General features: G+C 45.7%; 2 protein-coding genes across 4 annotated transcripts in view; one reads left to right on the top strand and one right to left on the bottom strand.

The window, feature by feature from the left end:
• LOC116842940 overlaps positions 1-4,561 on the bottom strand; it is a 13,087-nt gene extending 8,526 nt beyond the window's left edge. For both annotated transcript variants that reach the window (XM_032812833.1, XM_032812834.1), the window contains exon 1: positions 4,420-4,561. In XM_032812833.1, coding sequence (XP_032668724.1) covers positions 4,420-4,425 — 6 coding nt within the window. In that variant the 5' untranslated portion in view covers positions 4,426-4,561. The remainder of the gene's footprint in view (positions 1-4,419) is intronic.
• Positions 4,562-17,679: 13,118 nt separating this feature from the next.
• Positions 17,680-20,495, top strand: part of LOC116842902 — a 5,894-nt gene continuing 3,078 nt past the window's right edge. For both annotated transcript variants that reach the window (XM_032812748.1, XM_032812749.1), the window contains exons 1-3: positions 17,680-18,146; positions 19,562-19,960; positions 20,070-20,391. In XM_032812748.1, the coding sequence (XP_032668639.1) occupies positions 18,098-18,146; positions 19,562-19,960; positions 20,070-20,391 (770 nt within the window). In that variant the 5' untranslated portion in view covers positions 17,680-18,097. The remainder of the gene's footprint in view (positions 18,147-19,561; positions 19,961-20,069; positions 20,392-20,495) is intronic.

Below are 20,495 nucleotides of genomic sequence, written 5' to 3'. Positions count from 1 at the left end.
TATATATATATATATATAATTTTCATATACTTACTGTATATAATCTTCATTTGTATATTTATTTCTAAATTCATCGACATATTTTAAGGAATTTTATTCTTCCAAATATCTGACGGTTTCAACGTCCATTATTTTATAGCACCGACGTCTTTACAAATTAGTATAGATGGAAAAGGAAACATCGCAGCGAGTAACAATTAACTATCGCGTTAATAGTACCACACATCTAGAGAGAATTACCAAACTATCTAGATGCTATGACTATCTAGATAACTAAATATTTCGGTATTGACTACCAGAAACGTCAAGGCATCGTAATCAGAATATTGGATATGTGAACCAAATATCACATATAACTTTCACCATATTACTTTCATAAGACGAGTATAGTGTTATTCACCAAGTCATTTCTCTCAGTGTATGACATGTTGTTTATGCGTTTCGTTGACAGGCGCGCGTAGCTTTGCGCGATCTTAGCAAGCCTTAGCGAAATACTCACTTGTGCACTTTCTCTCTTATGAAGTTTACGTCGCAGGTGTGAAATTGCTTTATTGTCGCGCAGCAATAGAATTTTATGTTAACGAGCAAGATAAATGCTAGCGATACTTATGCATGACAAGTTGATAAGACACAGTGCAAGTGTGCAGGAAGATCGATGGATCTTTCGTGAAACGTATCCTTGCGTCGGAAAATGACACTGAAAGATAGCATTCACCGTATGCTCTTTTCACCCGCATGAAGAAACGTTGACCCAGCAAAGAACGAAGGTAGCGTGAAGGAGCGTATGCGAAACAGATCGATAAAGCACGAGCTGGATGTACCGGAGAGATGACGACACGTCGTAATTGAAATAATATCGGATTGAATATCGGATTGAACAGAAACGAGCCGTGAAACTCGCAGTTATGTCCGTAGACCTGCAGAATAGACTATGCGCTCTTACGGGGCGACTGATGGCAAGATTTAAGGACAGAGATATGCTAAGTCAAATACTTTCTCTGTCACACACTACGGCACTCTAAGAGGAGGCGCCGTAGAAGAAACAAAAGAGAGAGTGACACATAGACCTTTATTTTGAACTCTTTTTCATTGATGCAAGTGGCTCTAAATAAATCAATCAGAAGGCTTAGAAGTCACATTTGCTGGCACTTTTATCGATATAATTTAGAATAAGGGTCATAGTAAAAGAAAGAAAGGACGCATTTTAGTCACGTATTCGCTTCTTTTTCTTCGTCCTCTTTATCAAATACACACAATTAGACAAAAAATCTGTTTTTTCTCGCTAAACTAATGTACACTTACAAAATGAAAATGAAAAAATAAAAAAAAGTAGATATATAGTTGAAATTTGGTGGAGAAAAAAGGAAAAGAGGATTAGTGCAAGCTAGTGCAGGCAGTACGGCAAAAAAGAACGGACTAACTGAAAGTATCTTACACTCTATTAACCTCTCTTGCTAATGCTGATTTTATCCCTCGTACAGCAATGTGCAATCTATTCTACATGTCCGTGGCAGTTGTCATTAGATGGGAAAAACGAACGACGACCACTCGAATGGAACTCGTTGCAAACGCGTCGCATGCCTGCACTCAGTCTTTGCGTTTTCCTCCCTCGATTGTTATTCCACGCCACCCTTTTACGATGTTCGTAGGAAAGCCCATCAAACATTTTTCTTTCTTCATTCTTGCTTTGTTTTTTCTTTTTTATAGCTTCGCAGAACGATTTCGAGTCACGCTAGGAGCCATAGCGAGGGGAATGCACGATGCTCCGCGATATGAAATCAGGTCGATAATGTAAAGGCTCTTTAAAATGCAGGTTTGTTTCCGCCATAATAATAAAAAGTTTGTTCGTCGCGGCGAGAGCGAGCGAGAAAACGAGTAACTTCCCTCCTCCTCTCTCAATTGCAAAAATGGTCGGTTCAAAACTATGCGGAATTCATATGGCGAACAGTCGCTTCGAAGGAGAAGGTCTTTCCCTCTTGTTAGGGCGAAATCAGGCGATCCCTTGCGCGATTCGCGTCGCCCGCTTGGACGAGCGCGATCTGCCGGTCGAGCGGGCCAATTTTCAGCGAGAGACCCTGAGCGAATAATCGACTCATTAGTCGTACACATGTCTTCACCTTTCTTTTTTTTTCCCCCCGTGGAACGTCGCAATCTGCTAAACGAGAGCTGCGAGCTTTAAATGCAATTCCATTCTGGCGGTGCTCCAAATCGTTCGACGGAGAAGAAGTCCGCAATGGTGAGTGCGAGGATAGCCGAGTGCGCGGTCAACACCGACACGGAGTATCTCGTCCTTTCGCGAGGAATGCTTTAATTAAATTGAAATTAAGTCGGAGCTGCAAGAGTTGAGAAGATATCCGCAACTCCGCTGTGACATACCGCGCGTCCGTGAGTTCACGAATTCTGACATTTAAATAATGTTCACGGTCGGCTCCAGAAGTTTTGAAGAGCTCCCCAGCGCTTCCCAAGACGAGCAATCTCCGCGAAAAGCTGTAGTAAATCATATCGGACGTCCGCGTTGGCAGAAAATTCTCCGTCTGGCTTGCACAAATTTTTCCACGATGCATTTTCCATGATTTAATCTAATAACTGCGCGAAACATGTTGCCCGTTACGTATTCAGCAATAAAATACCGTGAACCACGCACGATCCCTGGCACGATTAGAAGTTTCATTCCATTCCACTCTTTTCCCACAAATAATTCGTGACCGCCTTGCAAAATTAATACGTTCACGAACACCCGTACGGGTTGCTCCGCTGCAATATATCGCATGCCGATTCTCTCACGGGCATGTCTGTTAAATGGCGATTAAATGTTTCGCAGAGAGAGAGAGAGAGAGAGAGAGAGAGAGAGAGAGAGAGAATAAAGAGTCAGCGAAACGTTTTCAACAATTTACTTAGAATGTTTGAGCCGCGATTGTTAGAGCCGCAAATTAGTCGTGACACAAACGAGTTGATCGAGAACGCCAAAAGGGAATAATCGTTCGTAATATCAGCCGAGAGGTGAACTGATTCGATTCGCATAATTCCGTAAAGAGACACGTTCGTTCGTGACCGTGACTACGAGATTGCGTCTTCCTGTTTGGCCTTGGCATAGTGGCGGTCAATAAAGGAAAGGAAAAACGAGATCGTTTTCCTGGCACGATGCCTGTCCCGAATGAATGAAAAGACCTTTCGTTCGAATGCATTTTGTGTCATCTCAACGATCTTTACGCGCGTTTAATCGCGCATAGAAATATCCCCAAACGATGCGGACGCGCGCGCCACTTCGCCAATTTCTGGTAAATTAATCCTCAGCTAAAGTACGCGCTGGAGCGATGTCAGACCTCAACGCGGATATCACATGAAGTGTTAAGAGAAAACAGAAAATACGCAACTGAATTTAACTTTGCGAGCTTTTAATAGCTTCATCATTTTACACGTGGCCGTTTCTTTTCTTTTAATTATAAAGGCACCGCACAGAAGAGAAAGGAACGAAGAGAAATCGATAAGAGAAGTAGCGAGTGAGGAAAGGTATGGGAGATAACTTTAGAGATTACACGTAGAGAGACCGCGAGTTCGCCGTGGTAAGAGAGAACCACCTGCCACAAAGTCGGACCTTGGAGTTGTTGCGATCGCTTCAGGTACGCTCGTAAATTGAATCCAACAAGTTCTCTCATTGCGGCCACCCATGTGCAATCCACTACAGTGAAGGAGGATCGTCATTGTTGTCGTAAAATATGCCCGGGAAAGACGCGCGATAAATGTGAGAAGATGAACTATGTAGCAAAGTAATTTTAAAAAGTAAACATCATGGTCTACGAGGACGTTGAGGGACGTACATTTAAAATGACGAAGTGCAATTGAGCGATTGACTTGAGAAATATATGCGGCAGGTAATATACGCCAAGCGTATATTTCATGCATGTCATTTCCGCCACGTCCATCATCGATACATCCTTAGTAACGTCAACCATCTACACACGACGCGACAGCAAACTACCGACCGCCTGGGATGATTTCTCGACCCACCTGTATGCTTCTCATACGGCGGACTTTGAACAAAAGTCGCGCGAATCGTCACACAATCATGGACGACATTCTTTGTAACATCTACGTCAACCTGACATTGAGGATGATCTACATCAATCATTTGCATCCTGAGGACAGTCCATAGAATCTTATGCCATGATAAGCTCACTACATGACTTCGCTATCGATTACATAGAGGAACGACTCACTGGCTGCCTTCGATCGTGCCTAACCGATTCCTCAAAGAGCCATAGAGATTACGTTGCTCTTGTGCGAATCACGATGTCATGATCACCACTTCAAGATCGGGAAGCTGACGAACGCGGATTCTTTCGAGCGCGCAAATCACGATGACGTTCGAGTCACTTGGCAAGATGTACGCGATCGGCCGACTGTCGGCGAGGATCCTACCTGCATGCTCCTGGTCGCATGGCAGAAGATCCTGGCACGATTCTCCGAGGCGTCCGTTTACTTGGTCCAGGATTACGATCGGACTCACGATCAGTCTCCTCGAGGTTCAAACTGCGACTGGATCCGGCCGCGCGCGCGGCAGGACCGTGTGCTTCGCCTCGCGGGGGTTGCCCGTCCAGCAGCCTCGTAGGAAGGGGTGGGAAGCCAGGTGGAAAGGTGCGGCGGGGAGGGTTGTTTTCGCTGTGCCGGTCGAGGGTGAGAGTGGTGGCTCTGTTATCGGCGCGGGACGATGAGTCGCATCGGCAGATGGACTCGCGTCACTCTCAATATTTCAAGATGAATTTTTCGCGGAGGGTCGTGATCCCGCTTTTCTATTCGCTTGATCACGTCGCAGGCTACTTTATTTCGTCGAAATAAAAATGTGAAAATCCGACGGAGGAAAAAAGTAATTATGCTGGAATAATAACTTTAATCGAGACTGCTTTCTGTTGTCGAAAAAGATCAAAGATAAAAATTGCTGTTGGGTCTCTTCGTGTGTAGCATTGAAATTTCAACCGAACAAAGAGAAATACGATTAGTCCAGTTTTATTTTTCCGCCAATTCTGCTCGAACCAGTTATCCTTTCTGCAACTGATGTATAGTTGAACCAATTTGCTTGATTTTTAATTTACGATAACTGTTGCTCTATCTGTCTCTCTTTCTCGCGTTTTGAATTAAATTTTTCCAATTGAACTAATTGTATTTACTTATATAACACAAATAGAGTGATCCATCGACTCTGTCGCATCGACTCTGACGTATCTGTGAGACAAGGATGACATATTTATTTCGATTTTGCATGACTGAATATACAAATGCATTTTCCGATAATCCTCAAACTTTGCCGATTATTCATTGCCGTCGCGTCGCTATAAAACATGTTATATATCGAGTGTATTGATTCTAACTTGAAAAGACGCGCGTATCGAGACGCGTCGAGACAAGCGAAGAGGGGTAGTTGAGCCAAATTTAATGGAAAGTTCGAGGATAAGGGAATGACAGCGTGTCTTTGACCGACCAACCCAAGCTGAAGACGAATAAATATGAACTTTTCAAGTCGTAATGTACGGAATAAAAAAGGGGACGTAGTGCAAAAAATATCGGTGGAATAAAATAAAAATGAGCGGGAACGACGAAGTGAACGGATTTATGAGTGCAAGAGGCACGTAATCGATGGACGAACCAGCAGAAGTTTTTGAAGAAACTGTTAAGACTGGCAAACATCGAGGACTTCAAAAGTTATTTTGGAGCACGTTTGAAAGTGCCTCTAGTATAAGTTCGAGTTTCATGCTCTGATGATATGAAACTGGGAGGTTATTGCACAAAGGGTAAATGTAATTTCGTTTGTTTCAGTCACCGTGTTCTTCCACGTTTTAGCCGTGTTTACGATACGGCAAAAGAATGAGGCGAAACGGCACAGAAGCAAAGCGAATCGTGCAAGAGGAAGTAGTATGAACGGGATAATAGAGTATGCAGGAAAAAAGTAAAGGAAACGCGCACATATGTGTGTGATGCGCGTAGAGTCGAGAGACAGACAGATGTAATTTATTATGTCACGGGAAAAGCTCGTGAGACACGTCGGGTAAAAATATGGAATAATGCACTCGCCGGGACATATATCTGGAGTGCAGAGTGGCATCATTAGTATCGTTGAGCGTGTGATTGTAGGTAGAGAAGCTAATTTGCGTATGTGAAGAACAGAAGAAGAGAATGGAAGGACGGGACAGAAAGGACGAAGAAATGTTTCGTCGCGACGAACGGTCAACAAACGGACGGAACCATTTGGAGAATGTGGCGAGATGAGAGAAAAGAAGAGAGAGAAGCTGAGAGGGAGTACGAAATGAGAGGGAAACTTTTCATCCCGTGCATTGCGTGATTATTACCTCTACTGCGTCCCGCTCAAATAATGAATATGGAATACGGCAAATAACAAATATGACATATCACGAATAAAGGAATAGAAGATAGAAAGAATAGAATGAGTATTGTCGAGGTGTATGGGAACAGAGACATATTTCATTCTCTCATTCTCAGAAATTTGAAGAGCTCCCATGCGATCGTCACACACCCACAGCCGCACGATCGAATACCAAGCTGAGTACAAATTTCCTAGCCTATCGGCTCACCATAATCGATGGTACTCTGGAGGTCGGCAGGCCATCGTAACGCAGATGTATCCGACCGGATGAGCCGTCCGCTATCGGTCTCAGGTGAACGAAGCGGGATGAGTTGCGCACGAGGGACGTGAGTGAGACGAGGACGGGAACGCCACGTGACAGAGGACGAGGACGCGACGCCGGCGCGGCAGGAACCCCGTAGGTCAAGGTCATCGCCACGCAAAGGTGGCAGCAGCCATACGTTACGGCCCTGGAAGCCCGCTCCTAACGCCAGCGGCCAGCGAGCCTCGTACAGGACGATCTTCCAACACCCCTTTGCCCCGCCGCAATCGATATATCCAGCCTCGACAGCTCGACCGGTCTCTCCCGCATGCAGGCAAAACAGGAGTCTCGCGTACAACATTCTGATACACCACGCAATGCGGCTGCAACATAATTCCGCGGTGCACGTTTAGACTCGTATACATAGACTGCGGCTTTTTATGAGAGGTTTGAAGATGAGATTGGAGGGAAAGCTATATTGCTTTTCCATTCTCCACGGATATTCGATCCTTAGACATTTCATTTAGCTTTCTCCAATAGAAGTCAAGCTAAACAAAAGTCGAATGCACCATAGACTTGTAAAATTGATTACGCGCTCTTATGAAATGGCTGATGATTGGGAGGCAGAGAGATGTGCTAAGTCAAATGCATTCCTTGTCACATAGTGATATGACAAGAAATAATGTAGGAGAAATAAAAGAAAGAATGACATATGGTGAAAGAAGAGAGAAATCATATTCGTCATGTGATTATTTCTTCTTCTTTGTTTTGCCCACCAACTAGAAAATTAGACAAGGAAAACATTTTACTCTATAGTGACCTCTCTTGCTAACAATGATTTCATCTCTTTTACAGCAATGTGCAGTCTATTCTATGGCCTTTTGTCTAAGCTCTCTTTTATCAGTAAAAATGCCTTTAAATATGATTTATAAGCCTTTTTATTGGTTGTTAAACATGTTTAGAGGCGTTTTTATCAAGAAAAGAGAGTGCAGAATAAAGGTCTATATATCTATAGCCTGCACTAACAGGATATCCTTTTCTGGTCGAGTCTTCGTGGCCTCTTGTGGAACGCTCAGTCTATAGTCCTTATTCTGAACTCTCTTTTATCGATAAAAGCGCCTCTGAATGTCACTTCGAAGTTTTCTGATTGACTTGTAAGCGCATTTCGAGACCTTTTATCGGTAAAAGAGAGTCCAGAATAAGGGTCTAAATATACAAGTCTATGAGTGGCTAACAAAGGCTCGTTCTCGTCTTGCGAATGCAGCAGCAACACCAGAAGCGGATACATACATACGAACGGACTCTGATCTATTTGACATCCGTTTGATGTTATTAATAAAAAGATAAACGTCGCAACGCGCGATGCAACGTGATATTTTTAGATGAGGTCGCCAAAAATGTTGATCGACTCCTTTTCAGAAGAACCGTGTTACATTTTATGTGTTACATAAAATGACAAGGCACACGTACGTACACACACATCTTACAGCCAGCAGATGAGCCGGGAAGCGATAGAGTAACGCGCGTTGCATTACGTGATCGATACGTCGCGAGTCCTTCGAGACTCCAACTCATATCCGGTAAATTGAATATCGGACGCGAGGACGCCAGCCGTACGGTCTCAAGACGATCTAAAAATCGACAGTCAAGGTCGCACGATCGCAGGGACAAATGCCTCTGGGGGTTGCACTCGAAGAATTGTGCATCGTTTTCCGAGGCTGCGCTCGATCGATCGTCGTCGGATAAATATGGCGCTTCCAGTTGCTCGCTGCACGAGATCCATTTATCTTGAAAGCAGAAGAGAGAATGCCTTGCCGCTTCCTTCGCGATCAATTTTCTCGGGTTACCTTCGGCGGGGTTGTTGAAACTCTTAGACGTGTGCGAGGAAGCAGATGTGAAAACAACACCGGTCTCTTATTCTTAGCTGCCGAACGGCAAGTTCGAAGTCTGTCAAAAACGGCGAGGGACATTTCCTGGCGTTTCCTCGCAGGGCACGCTAATGCGACGATCAATGAAGCCATCGCAATGAATAACAAAGGGGTGACCCGCGACGTTACGCGCTCCGATGGAATCACGGCTATATTGTGAGCTTAACTGCAGAAGATTTAGCGAGGCCGTACGGTCAACTGCACGAATAAACCGCACGTACCGCAAAGTAGGTATGCGCATGAAATTTCTCCAGCGGAAGTCCGCGAGAAGCGAACTTGTGAATATTCAGCGGCACCTAATACCGCCAAAGGACTTCTATTTTCACTCGCTTCAATCGCAGGAAATATAAATAACTCCGCCTTGAAGACGCAGTTTCAAGGCACGTTGTTCAAGGTATCTCTGGAATATCTGCGTCTAAAACGGCGTGCATAAATATTGAAACGGAAGGCAGGTGGCGGAACATATAGCAGAAACGTAATTTTCTCCCTGTCGCCCACGTTGGCGCGTAAACTTTATCGCTGTTGTGTTCTTTTTTTTAACGTTTCGTTTGTACGGCGCGCGCGCGCGCCGGCGTTAATCGAATTTCCGCAACTACATGCGGGCTCTGTCAGTCGCTATTAAATTGCCGGTCGATGAATTTGGCCGCGGGACATTATCGGAGTGTGCGCCGCGTTTATTCATGCGTTGTATGAAAATTGCGCGGTCGTCGAAGCGGCTCTCCGAGGAATTGGGAATTTCATGAAGTTCCGTTGTTCCGCCGCATCGCCGACACGTCACGCACACAACGTCGTTTGCCACTTTCGTGCCAGCGTTGATTAATTCAGGCTCGGCTCTGACAAATGTCGTGCATCTGTGTGCCGTTATACTCGCGTGTATGTGGCCGGGTCGACATTCAAGGGTCGACCGTGATTAAAGTAATCGACCGGGGAATTAAATGAGCGAAGAGAGATATAATTTTGCAACGGGCCAAGAGGGAACCCGGCGGCAACACGTGCGTGCACATTAATGGCACAATTCACTATTAATGCAATTATCAACGAAAAGGGAGATTTCAATGATCGATTCACGATGGAGCGGCTGTGCTGGCGGCACACACGTACCAGCGCACGATCATACGATCGCCTGTTTGCTCTCCTCGCCTATCTCGCGTGTTACATTCAATCTGCATGATAATAGAGATCGTTTGTCGCTACGTCAGGGTTGTGCTGTAGATTTCAAAATTGCATCCGCGCGGATCGCTTATGTATTTTCTACGTGACGTACACATTATCGACATTGCGTGAAACTGTGGTATTATATATAATACTTAAGTGTTCTACAGAAGTACTTAAGTATTCTACAGAATGTCTATCAATTTTTATATATAATGTCTATGATGTTTCGTATGTAATGATATTCTATACAATGCCGATTTTCTCACTTTGCCGGTAACATACAGAGAAAATTTTATAGTAATGGTTGCTGCAGGATTTTATAACAGAATTAGGTAAATCGACATTTTATTTATTATCCTTCCGTTTCATACATGCTACTTATATTTTAAGAACTGAAATGCGCTGTTAAAACTAGAATGGGAAAATAACGTCGTTACCGATACCGTTATACTTTTACAGTAACGGTAACGAATTCAACCGTTACTTTTACCGTTACTTTAATTATCTCTGTTCAATGGATGATGCACTGGTCGCGCGCTGATAGCGTACATTAGATATTCTCGATTGGATAGTAATATCTCGATATTCGCTGGAAGACACTACATGGTTTTATCTTATTCTTCATGTAAAAATGATTGTTAGTGCAAAGTCGCATATTGCAATTTGACTGTTTGAAGTCTTTAGCCGCTTTTCATGCAACTGCTAGCTCGATCGTCGGGGATGCCGCGATCCTTACTCAACGATCGACGATCAACGATCGACGATCAAGAATCGTCGGCAGACGATATGCTGGATCAACGAAAGATGGAGCCCGCGGTACGGACAGAGAGCGGCTCTGTGCGGCTTTCGTGCAAGTGCAGGTGATCGGCGGTGCCTTGGCCGCGGGCAGAGAAAGCTCTTCGCCTCGAAGGCTTCGCCGACGCCTGGTTGTTGCTTTTGCCGCCGTATCGCTGCCTCGTCTTCTTTCCTTTCACCGTCGTGGCATATGTCACGTCAGGGCCGCACCGATCTGCTCCGAAAGACTCGCGTTTTCGCAACGGGCCGCTGATAAGAGACCGAGTGTTGCTTAACGCAGCCACTTCTATCGGATCGCCGCGTGCGGAACGAAACGCAGCGTTTGGAAAGTTTCCCCGCAGAGAGTAAAAGTCTAGGTACGACGGCGCTTTTGCAATCGGAAAACTTACATAATTCTCCGAATCGAAAATTCGCAACGTATCGAAATCCCAAATCTCGTCGGGGATCATGGCGCGCCTCGCTCCGCAAAGAACTTTATCCATTTTTACATGACTTTTGGATATCGATCGTGTATCTTCTCCTCGAACTGCTAAAAAGTAAAAAATCCCATTAAATTGGTCAATCGACGTCCTCGTCTAATTGATTGGATTCATCAATCGATATGCCATTCGCGGTTAGCAACGAACTGGAATGAAAGACTATTATTGGAAGATTCAATTCAATGCAACTTATTCTTTTATGGGATTAGTTGTTTTTATACACATAAGAAAAAAAGGAGAAAAAATAGAAAATACACTTATAATTTACAAAAATATCTTCTAAAGTTATTTAAAATAAACATTAATAGTTGGTCTAGAATGTATTCAATACGAGAGAGCAAGTATATCAGGCAATGTCTGAAAACACCAAAATGCATTTAATACGAAAGAATACGTGTCAGAGGCAATGTCTGAAAACGCTGGTAGAATTGGAATATGTCAACATCAAGATCAAATTGTTTCATAGTCAGCCTGGAAAATCTGGTCGCTTTATTAAAAATATTAGGTCAAGGTCATTTGCGAAATCGAGGAAATATCATGAGTTAAACGTGGAATTATACTCTCCAAACCATATCATTCCTGCCGAATGACACACATTCGCCATCACCTTGCGTATTCCAATCATCTCATCGCGATTACCGTGTTCTACTCACCGTCGACATTTTGAACCACGACTTTTCCATCACTGCTGAACACGGCGGTGGATCGAGTCACTCGTCGACGCTTCGCCACGCGACAAATTAATTTGCGATCGTTCGCAAACGACTGCTGTTTGATTTCACGGATCTCGATCTCGCCTGTGCAGACCACCGGCGATTCAATCTATACTCCGGGTGGATGGCCTTAAGAGTGTTATCGATAACGAGATCTGCCAAGTCTCAGATAGATCTTGTGGCACGCGAGCCGCTTTCTAAGCGCGCGTCGGCGATGCGGTGTGGCTCAGGCCGGGCACGACGCAATCGTCCATTCGGCGATTGCAATTACGTGAATCATCGTTGCACTTAGAGACGCCACCCAACAAGGCAACCGAGAAACCACCGTTCGGTCGAGGGTCGGTGAACGTACAATTCCTTTAGTCAAAAAATTAGGACAAAACATGATGGTTTGTCTGTATTCTGCCCGCCATTCTTAGGGATGGGACGCGAGTGGGAGTGAAAGAAAAACTTTAATAGAGAAGTGAGAGAGAAGCTCTGAGACTGAAATGACAAAGCACGCTGCAACTTCTTTCTCACTCACTCACTTTATCCCCATAAGTGGTGTCCTGAAGGAGAATGCACATCTTAGTAGAAAAGCAGAAATTAATCAACTATCACTTGACCATCAGTGTGAGTCCTGATTGGCTTCTGCCTTTCTGTTTCCTGTCTTTCTGCTAAGATGTGAGTTCTCCCTAACTCTGACTCGAGGGACTCTAGGTGAACGCATCCTCTCACGGCACTTCCTGCTCTCGCGAGTGATGACGCGATCATGGCAATCGCAGCACGTGTGGATCCTCTCGATCGAGGAAGTCCATTGAAGTGTGCATTTTTTCCCATCGTGAGACGGTGATTTGCCGAGCCGATTACGCGCAGTGCGCTAAGTTTCCACGTGGCCGACCGCGCCGATCTACCGGCCGATCGGCAACTAATGAATAGGGGGAATCGTCTGGGCGACGATCAGAATATCGTTAAGTGTAATTGGACGGTGTAATGCGCATTCCGATACTTTCGCGTCGGCACTTAGGAGCAAAGTGGCATTTTGTACAGTCGCCGGTTTTATAACCGGCAAAGGGCAAATTCCTGCAGCGCGGATCTCCGCGATGGATTCTCCGTGCGAGTCTCGACACGTCTCGCAAGAAGAAGAAGCGCCATTGTACGCGTACGCGCCGTACAAGACGATGAAACGACGGGAGCGAATAGCTCGAGGCGAGCGAAGAAGAGCGGCAAACGGTATTATCAAGCGGCCGGCAGGCGCAAGTTTATAGCCGTTACACCAGCCGGTGCGTTAGGTCGAGACATACTTTCTAGTGGTTTCGAGTTCACTGTCCAGTGAACATTGTGTCCACGATTGCACCATATGGAGAGCTACGCGATATCCCATTAGCCAGAACGCGAAACAGCGTGTTTGATATCGCGGAAACACTTTGATTCCGTTTTCGCGGTGGAGTCGGTGCGAATCGACCGAGATAAACGAAGTACCGCCAACGTATCGTCGCCGGGAACTTTACGTAAGTTCCGGCTTAACTGCCGTGTGTAAGAACATGTTTGAACTTGTTCGGACGTCATCTGTGATTTTTTTGGAAAATACTTTAGAATTATTTTCAAGGGTCATCTTTTAATCAGATAATGGCATTACCATAACTAACATAATACACATTTTTCAATCGATGCAATAGCGTTAGATAGGAAATAGATCTTAATAAGTTTCGAAGCTAGTTATTAAGAGAAAGAGAGAGAGAGAGAGAGAGAGAGAGAGAGAACTTTACGTCTGGAATTCAAACTAATTACGAATATTCGCGCGCTAACGGCGTTTGCGAACTACATGGATCGTACTACATAGAAAGGACAACTCCGTTAGTGTAACTGGATTTTCTGGTGTCTGGAGAACTTTATGAAAAATTCGGCTGTATAGGAACAGAAATACTTCTATAGGAGATTTCTATTTAAAGTCACCTCAACCGAATACTAGAGCAGCTGAATGTTCAAACAAATGTTTCCGATCGCAGTAACAGACATGCTATTACTCGTCAGCGAGTTTTTCGTCCGGTTTCCATTCAGTCATATGAATTGAAATTTTCCCTCCGTGCAGGTGACTCGCGCGACTCGCGCGCACGGGTGCGCGTCGCCACACGGAGAATTCGCGGCCAGCAAAGGGCACATTCCTGGCAGCGCGGGCGCAGATCGATTTCTCGCCGAGTCATCGATACAGCGACGAAAAGCGGCGGGATCCGTCGCGGAGAGAGAGATTCGCGAGCGACTTGGCATTTACGACCGACGACGGGAGCGAGACGACGAGAGCCGGCGACGATGGTGCAACGAGCCACGTGCGACCGCGGCCCGTCCAAAATGCCAAGACAGCCCTTACCCGTGTGGCTCTCGCTGTGACATTTGAAAAAACAGATCTGCAGATCGGCTGGATGCCTGCGAGTGCCAATGAGAGATCGCGACGTCGTGCCGCATTGTTCAAGGGAGAGTTCACAACTTGAGAAAAGCAGAAAAGCAGAAAGCAATCATAGAACTCGTGCTGATAATCAGGTGTAATGGTCGACAACAGTTTCTACTTTTTCTACCAGTACGAGTTATGATTAGCTTTTCCTGGTTCCTGGTTTTCTGCTAAGGTGTGAAAATCTCCCTGAGAAAGAACGGCGCGTCCAATTCGCGGCTTGCCAGAGCGATTGTGTCACGTTATCGTGATATTTCGACGTTCGATCTGTCATTGTGCGGAGGAGCGACCGATATTGCCCGGCGGCAAACGAGACTGCATCCACCGTGGTGGTTTCACTTTCGAGCGCGTATCGCGGCCGCCGCGACCGCAAGTCCACGACGACGACGACGAGGACGACGGCGACGACGCCTGTTAGCGCGAAGTAATGTACCGTAAGAAATAACGCCGACGACATAAGAAGCGACGGATGAATATTTGTCCGCTTCATTTCTCAGCGTTATGTAAAAATCTTAGGTCATCGTAGAAAGCTGTCGACGCGTTTTTCCCGCTCGGCGATCCGCGCGATATCCGCCGCTCGATATAAACAAAGATTACGTAAAACGCGCTCGATCGCCCTCAGCGATAACATCAATCATATCACACACACGCGACTTTCCACTAATCACGCGCGGTAACGTCTCATTTTCCGCGCGGCTCCGTGTGCAGCCAGGCGTAATTTCCACCCGGTATCGCGACGGATACGCCATTTTACGACATGGCCGGAAGCGCCCACAATAAAATTCATAAATCTTCGCGACGCCGCAATTTCGGTCTCCGCGTAACGCGCTCGAATTGCCGTGGAGCGCACCGAAATTACCGTCATTCTCGTATACAGTAGCTACGACAATAAAGAGACCTTCAGAGGGATCTAAGGGCGCATTTTGCTCATGAGGAAACGACGGCTGCGACTCGCAGCCCATAAACTAAGGGGTGTCTCGGGATTGTCGCTGAGAGCTGCCACGTGGACGACGACTACCATCGTCGCGTCTCAACGACGGCGCTTGCAATCCTAACTCTCCGATTGTACGGGAGAGTGAAACTACAAGTCACGCTGATTAGTTGTTACAAAACTTAACTTACTTATTAATTCGTGTTGTACGACAATAGCAAAATCAGATGTACGACAATAGCAAAAACATGTCATATTTGCAAGCACTTTCCCAAAGTTAGACTGGGAGGATAAATTTTTCTGACCTCTCTTTCGACTGTTTTATTGATGTTGGAATTATTGGCAATTTCTTTTCAATCATAAGAAATATTATAGTTTTAAATATATTTTTTTGTATTTTGTCAACTATTATTGCAACATAGTTTATACATATAATCTCTTTTATGAAAAATGTCGGATAAACTGACTGAAATAGAATGAGATTAATTGTTAAGTATTTTGGGAGCCGTTATGCTTCTCTGTGATATAACCGAAATTACAAAATTAAATTGAAAAAGTTATATAACGCGCATCCGTATATACATGAGACAAGAAGGATCGGGGCAGGTTGTCACTTTTAGAATACGATGCAGCGTGAGGCTTAAAGACTCTCTCGTACAAAATGGCATGCTGCATATGCACAAGACCGTCTCGTCCAATCAGCATGCTCTGCAAATCAATATAGCTACTTCATGCTCATTGGTCCAGACAGTCTTATGTTCATGCAGCTATGTCAATTTGTGTGAGATAGGCTTAACGCTGCGTGTGGCCGATGCTCATCTGATTGCTCCTATTCCGAGAAGATATGTGTATACACTCGCAAGTATCTTATCCCAGTGCTTGTGTCCTATCTCAGTAATATCTCAGTAATATCTCAGTAATATGCCTTGTCTCAATAATACGAAATCCTATCGCTATCACTAGTTTTATATTACGTCCTCAAAAAAACATACGAAAAAAACATAAAAATTTATATACAAAAAAGTGATTAGTTTTAAGCAAAATTGTGCAAATCTGACAACTTACCCCATATTTAGGATCAATTGTCCTGTATCTTTTATATAATAGAAATATGAAACAAATTCATCTCACGTTTGGTCCATATATAAAAAACATATAATAACTAATTCCAGGAGAATATGAGGAAAGTTGTCAGATTTGCACGATTTTACTTGGAACTAAATAACACTTTTTATGTATAAATATATATAAAACTAACATTTTTCTTTGCTTAAAGGAAGGGTACATTAAAATATAAACGTGTGTTATTATACAAAGTATTGCACACGTTATTTTAATCAGTATTTAACAAGTATTGACAACCCGCCCCAATATCCTTTACCTCGAGAGCGGCATGTTGGCAGCTTCGCTCGACGCTGAACGAATCAATGTACTTTTCCTTATACCTCACCTGCCGAAACGGCGATCCGTCCAAGGAGGTCATTATTCTGCCGACCTTGACAAACTTACGTCATCGTCATCACTTTCTCGCCTTGTCAACGTAAACTCCACTGAAATGCCAGCGATGCTCGCATATCTCTCCTCCGTAAAGGAGAAAAGATCCGCTAGTTATCATCGTCTCGTCTCCATCCCGGGAATCATTGACGAGCGGAAATTTACGCTAAGCGAATGCGTAAACGTTGCGGCCGAGTATTTATTATCTCCCTGCGAGTGAAGTTATCCGTCGACATTGCTAATTTACAGCGTTTCACGCGTGAGAAGCTATGCAAGTGCTCGCTTACTGTGCGCACTCATTGCGCTTTTATACGTATAAAGAAGTATTTGCTGCATAGCGATCGAATCGTTTCATCATTCCTACCTGTCTGTTTTATCGCTCAGCGTATATCGCCACGTGGATGAACTTAATTCACGCTAAGCTCGAAGAGTGATGGAGATCAGATCGAGACACGAGTAGCGGTGCACGCGCTGTTTCGCACGGGAATTTTATGCGAGCGCATAAAGCGCTCTCGCGGCTGGCTGGAATAAGTTGGCGCGGATATTTCTGTTAAGAGATCCTAGGTCGAGGTCACATGCTCGAACTTACCACTACGGAAATCGCAACTATACCTTTCATACAGCCGGAAAATTATTGACCGTGGTTATTTTCTCGTTTCCTTTCTTACGAACAGACGATTAATGACACTCGTCATAATCGCAGGTCATAGTCGACTTCAAGGTGAGCTCTAAATTCCTGCGGAATTGCTGCTATGCAGATCTTAATTCGTCGCGCTAGTTCATACAATATGTTTGGCAATCTCGATTGACGAAAGTTTTGCTATCACGATCGTCGTACAATTTTGACAACAGAGTTACGACATTCCCGCGCTTGTCACTTGAAAACTTTTCACTGAAAATGGAAGACCGTGTTCACCCCCGACTCGATTGGAAGGGGCGCGAGACGTGCAACTACTCCAGTCCGATTTCTACGTCGAGTCCGCACGTTTGTCGTGCACTCAGGATATTGCGGAAAACCGGTGGTATCGATTCGTACGTACCTGGATCAACGGAGGCACGGTCTACGCGGACGGTAATGCTCAAAGATGAGAAAGAGGGGACCCGATCGAGCACCGTCGTGGTGGTGGCAATATAAGGCCCGACGAGTGGCGGGCCTCAGCCAGTCCGTGAGCGGTACCTACACCTTCAAGGTCCGCGTCCTTGAAGGGGAACTCGTCCTCGATTATATCCGTCTCGTACGCGTCGTACACGAAGACCCCTCGCGGCCAAGATCTCCCCTCGTAAGAAGATTGTGCCCCGCTCTTTACCCGAACCCCTCCCGTACACCGCTCGTCCCGGAAGTGGCCATCAGGTGCTACGCCACATCCCCACCTCACCTCGATCGGTCTCCTTTCATCCCTTCCTGAGTAACAGCGCCGGTCAAACATCAGTTAAACGGAAGTGATCGAGGGGTAAAGAGTTGGGTGATAGCGAAGCAGCTCGTGGCAAGACGTCGAAGACGAACACGAAGACGACGTCGTGGAGAGGAAGTTGCGTTCCCCGTCGAGGGTCAGGACGAGCATGAGGTCCGTGTTGGTGCTGCTCCTGGTAGCAGCTTTCGTCCTTGCCGGTGAGTAACAGATTTCTCTGCCAGAGCTCTCGCTACCGCTCCACATCGATTCATGTGTGTGAGTATCGAATTCTCTCGCGCTTAGTGAGAGGGGCATGTGAGAGTTCCCCGGACCTTCTCGGTCGCGACGCGAGCGTGGGAGACAATTTTTACGAGAAGCCAACAGCCGCCCGGTAGCAACTGGATTTTTCGTCGCAGATTCAACAACGTTGATTGCTCCTCGTTTTAAGCGCGTATTGCTTAAGAATCGCTGATAATTATGAATTCGATTGCGTCGGAAATAATACAAAACGCGATGTTGGACAAATTTCATTCCTCAAAATGTCAATGGCATACGTATCAATGTCTCACATATGAGAGTTTTTAGTCGGTAGTTTGGATTGGAAATAAAGACAAGGAATTAAAGCATTAACTGAAATGGTAGCCTTGCTGAAAAATCATCAATCGACCGTAACAGCCGATCACGTACAATCGAGAGGTAGCCGAGGTACCTCGCACGGGTAGACACGAAAGATCGCGTGTAGTATCAAAGCCGTTCAAAATGGCGAAAGTGCCACTGCAGTCTGACTGATTCGATGTAAAATGAATCTATTCCTGCGCCCTCCTCCGCGAGATCCTGCGGTTGCTTCCCCGCTCGTCGTGGACGAACGACGCGACGCAAAGAACGACTCGACGTACGGCTGGATTCGAGGCGATCATCAGGACAACAGGTTGCATAAGAGATTAGAGCGTGAAAGCCTCTCGGTCCGGTCGGTCCCGGATGGGTGACGTCACTGCCGTGCCCCAGGCACCTGAAAACGTCGCGGGTGGGGGCACAACTTTCCCTGTTTGTCGCTCCGCCACGAAGTCACGTCGCGAGTCCTGGGGACCAACGGAACCGAACGTCCGTCAGATCGACCGTTTCCTCGGACGCGCTCAGTTGTCCTTTTCAAAATACCTACCAGACCAGAGGGTCTTCGATGAAACACTGAAAAATGCCGATGAAAGCCACGATTGATATATTTATCCCCTGCACAAAAGCTTAGATTCGCAAGGTCACTCGAGAGAGATCTCGTGTCTGATTCGTCTCGTGCAGCTTTCTTCAATCAGCTATGTGGAGATACCAAGTTTTCTAAGCTGATTACGTTGCGTAGTGAGGTAATCATAGGTATACAACCATAATTTGTAGGTAGTTACAAGTGTAACGCCATAATGACAGTGATAGGCGAAAGTACCTATTTTATGGTCTTTTCTTCATTGTATCTCCTTTCTGTATATAATCTCTTATACAAATACAAATCTATTTTCGGTTATTCGTCAAATCAAAAGCGCAGTTCTCCAGGTTAAAATATCGTTGAGTCGCAAATCGGAGAGTGGCAATGATCGATCGGATCAAGTCTCCGTCGTGTCGCCAAAACTGCGTTGTTACTTTCCAGAGGGCTCGATTCGTGTGAAGCGCCAAGAGGACAAGAAGGAGGAGAGCTTCGAGAGCGAGATCTGCAAGGACAAGGATGCGGGAGAGTGGTTCAGACTGGTCGCCGGCGAAGGTGACAATTGCCGCGACGTAATTCAGTGCACGAGTTCTGGTCTGCAGGCGATAAGATGTCCGGCCGGCTTGTATTTCGATATCGACAAGCAGACCTGCGATTGGAAGGACTCGGTTAACAACTGCAAGTTGAAGAACAAAGAGCGGAAAGCCAAGCCCCTGCTCTACACCGAGGAGCCACTTTGTCAGGATGGCTTCCTCGCCTGCGGGGACGGATCTTGCGTCGAGCGAGGTCTCTTCTGTAACGGAGAAAAGGATTGCACGGACGGGTCCGATGAGAACATTTGCGGTAAGTTGGCATCGAAGTTACAACGGCGTTTCTAATGCGATGCATGGAAAGCGAAAATGTTCTGAACGGATATCATGACACTGAACAAACGATCCCCTCGACATTGCAGACATGGACAACGATCCCAACAGAGCTCCACCTTGCGATCCCGCCGTGTGCGTTCTTCCTGATTGCTTCTGCTCAGAGGATGGCACCACGATACCAGGCGACCTCCCGGGCAAAGATGTACCACAGATGGTCACGATAACCTTCGACGACGCCATCAACAATAACAACATCGGCCTCTACAAGGAGATCTTCAGCGCCAAGCGCAAGAACCCGAATGGCTGCGACATCAAGGCCACCTTCTTCGTGTCCCACAAATACACCAATTACTCCGCGGTCCAGGAGATGCACAGGAAGGGCCACGAGATCGCCGTTCACTCTATCTCGTAAGAATTAACTCTTTCTCTCGGCATCGTCATTCTCATTCATATGTGCCATCGTTCTCTCTCTCTCTCTCTCTCTCTCTCTCTCTCTCTCTCTCTCTCTCTCT

The sequence above is a fragment of the Odontomachus brunneus genome, unplaced genomic scaffold, assembly GCF_010583005.1.
Source record: "Odontomachus brunneus isolate Ranch 3 - 2012 unplaced genomic scaffold, Obru_v1 Obru_scaffold_028, whole genome shotgun sequence".
NCBI lineage: Eukaryota > Metazoa > Arthropoda > Insecta > Hymenoptera > Formicidae > Odontomachus > Odontomachus brunneus.
The sequence above is the reverse complement of the archived record's forward strand: the minus strand, read 5'-3'. Positions and strand labels throughout refer to the sequence as shown.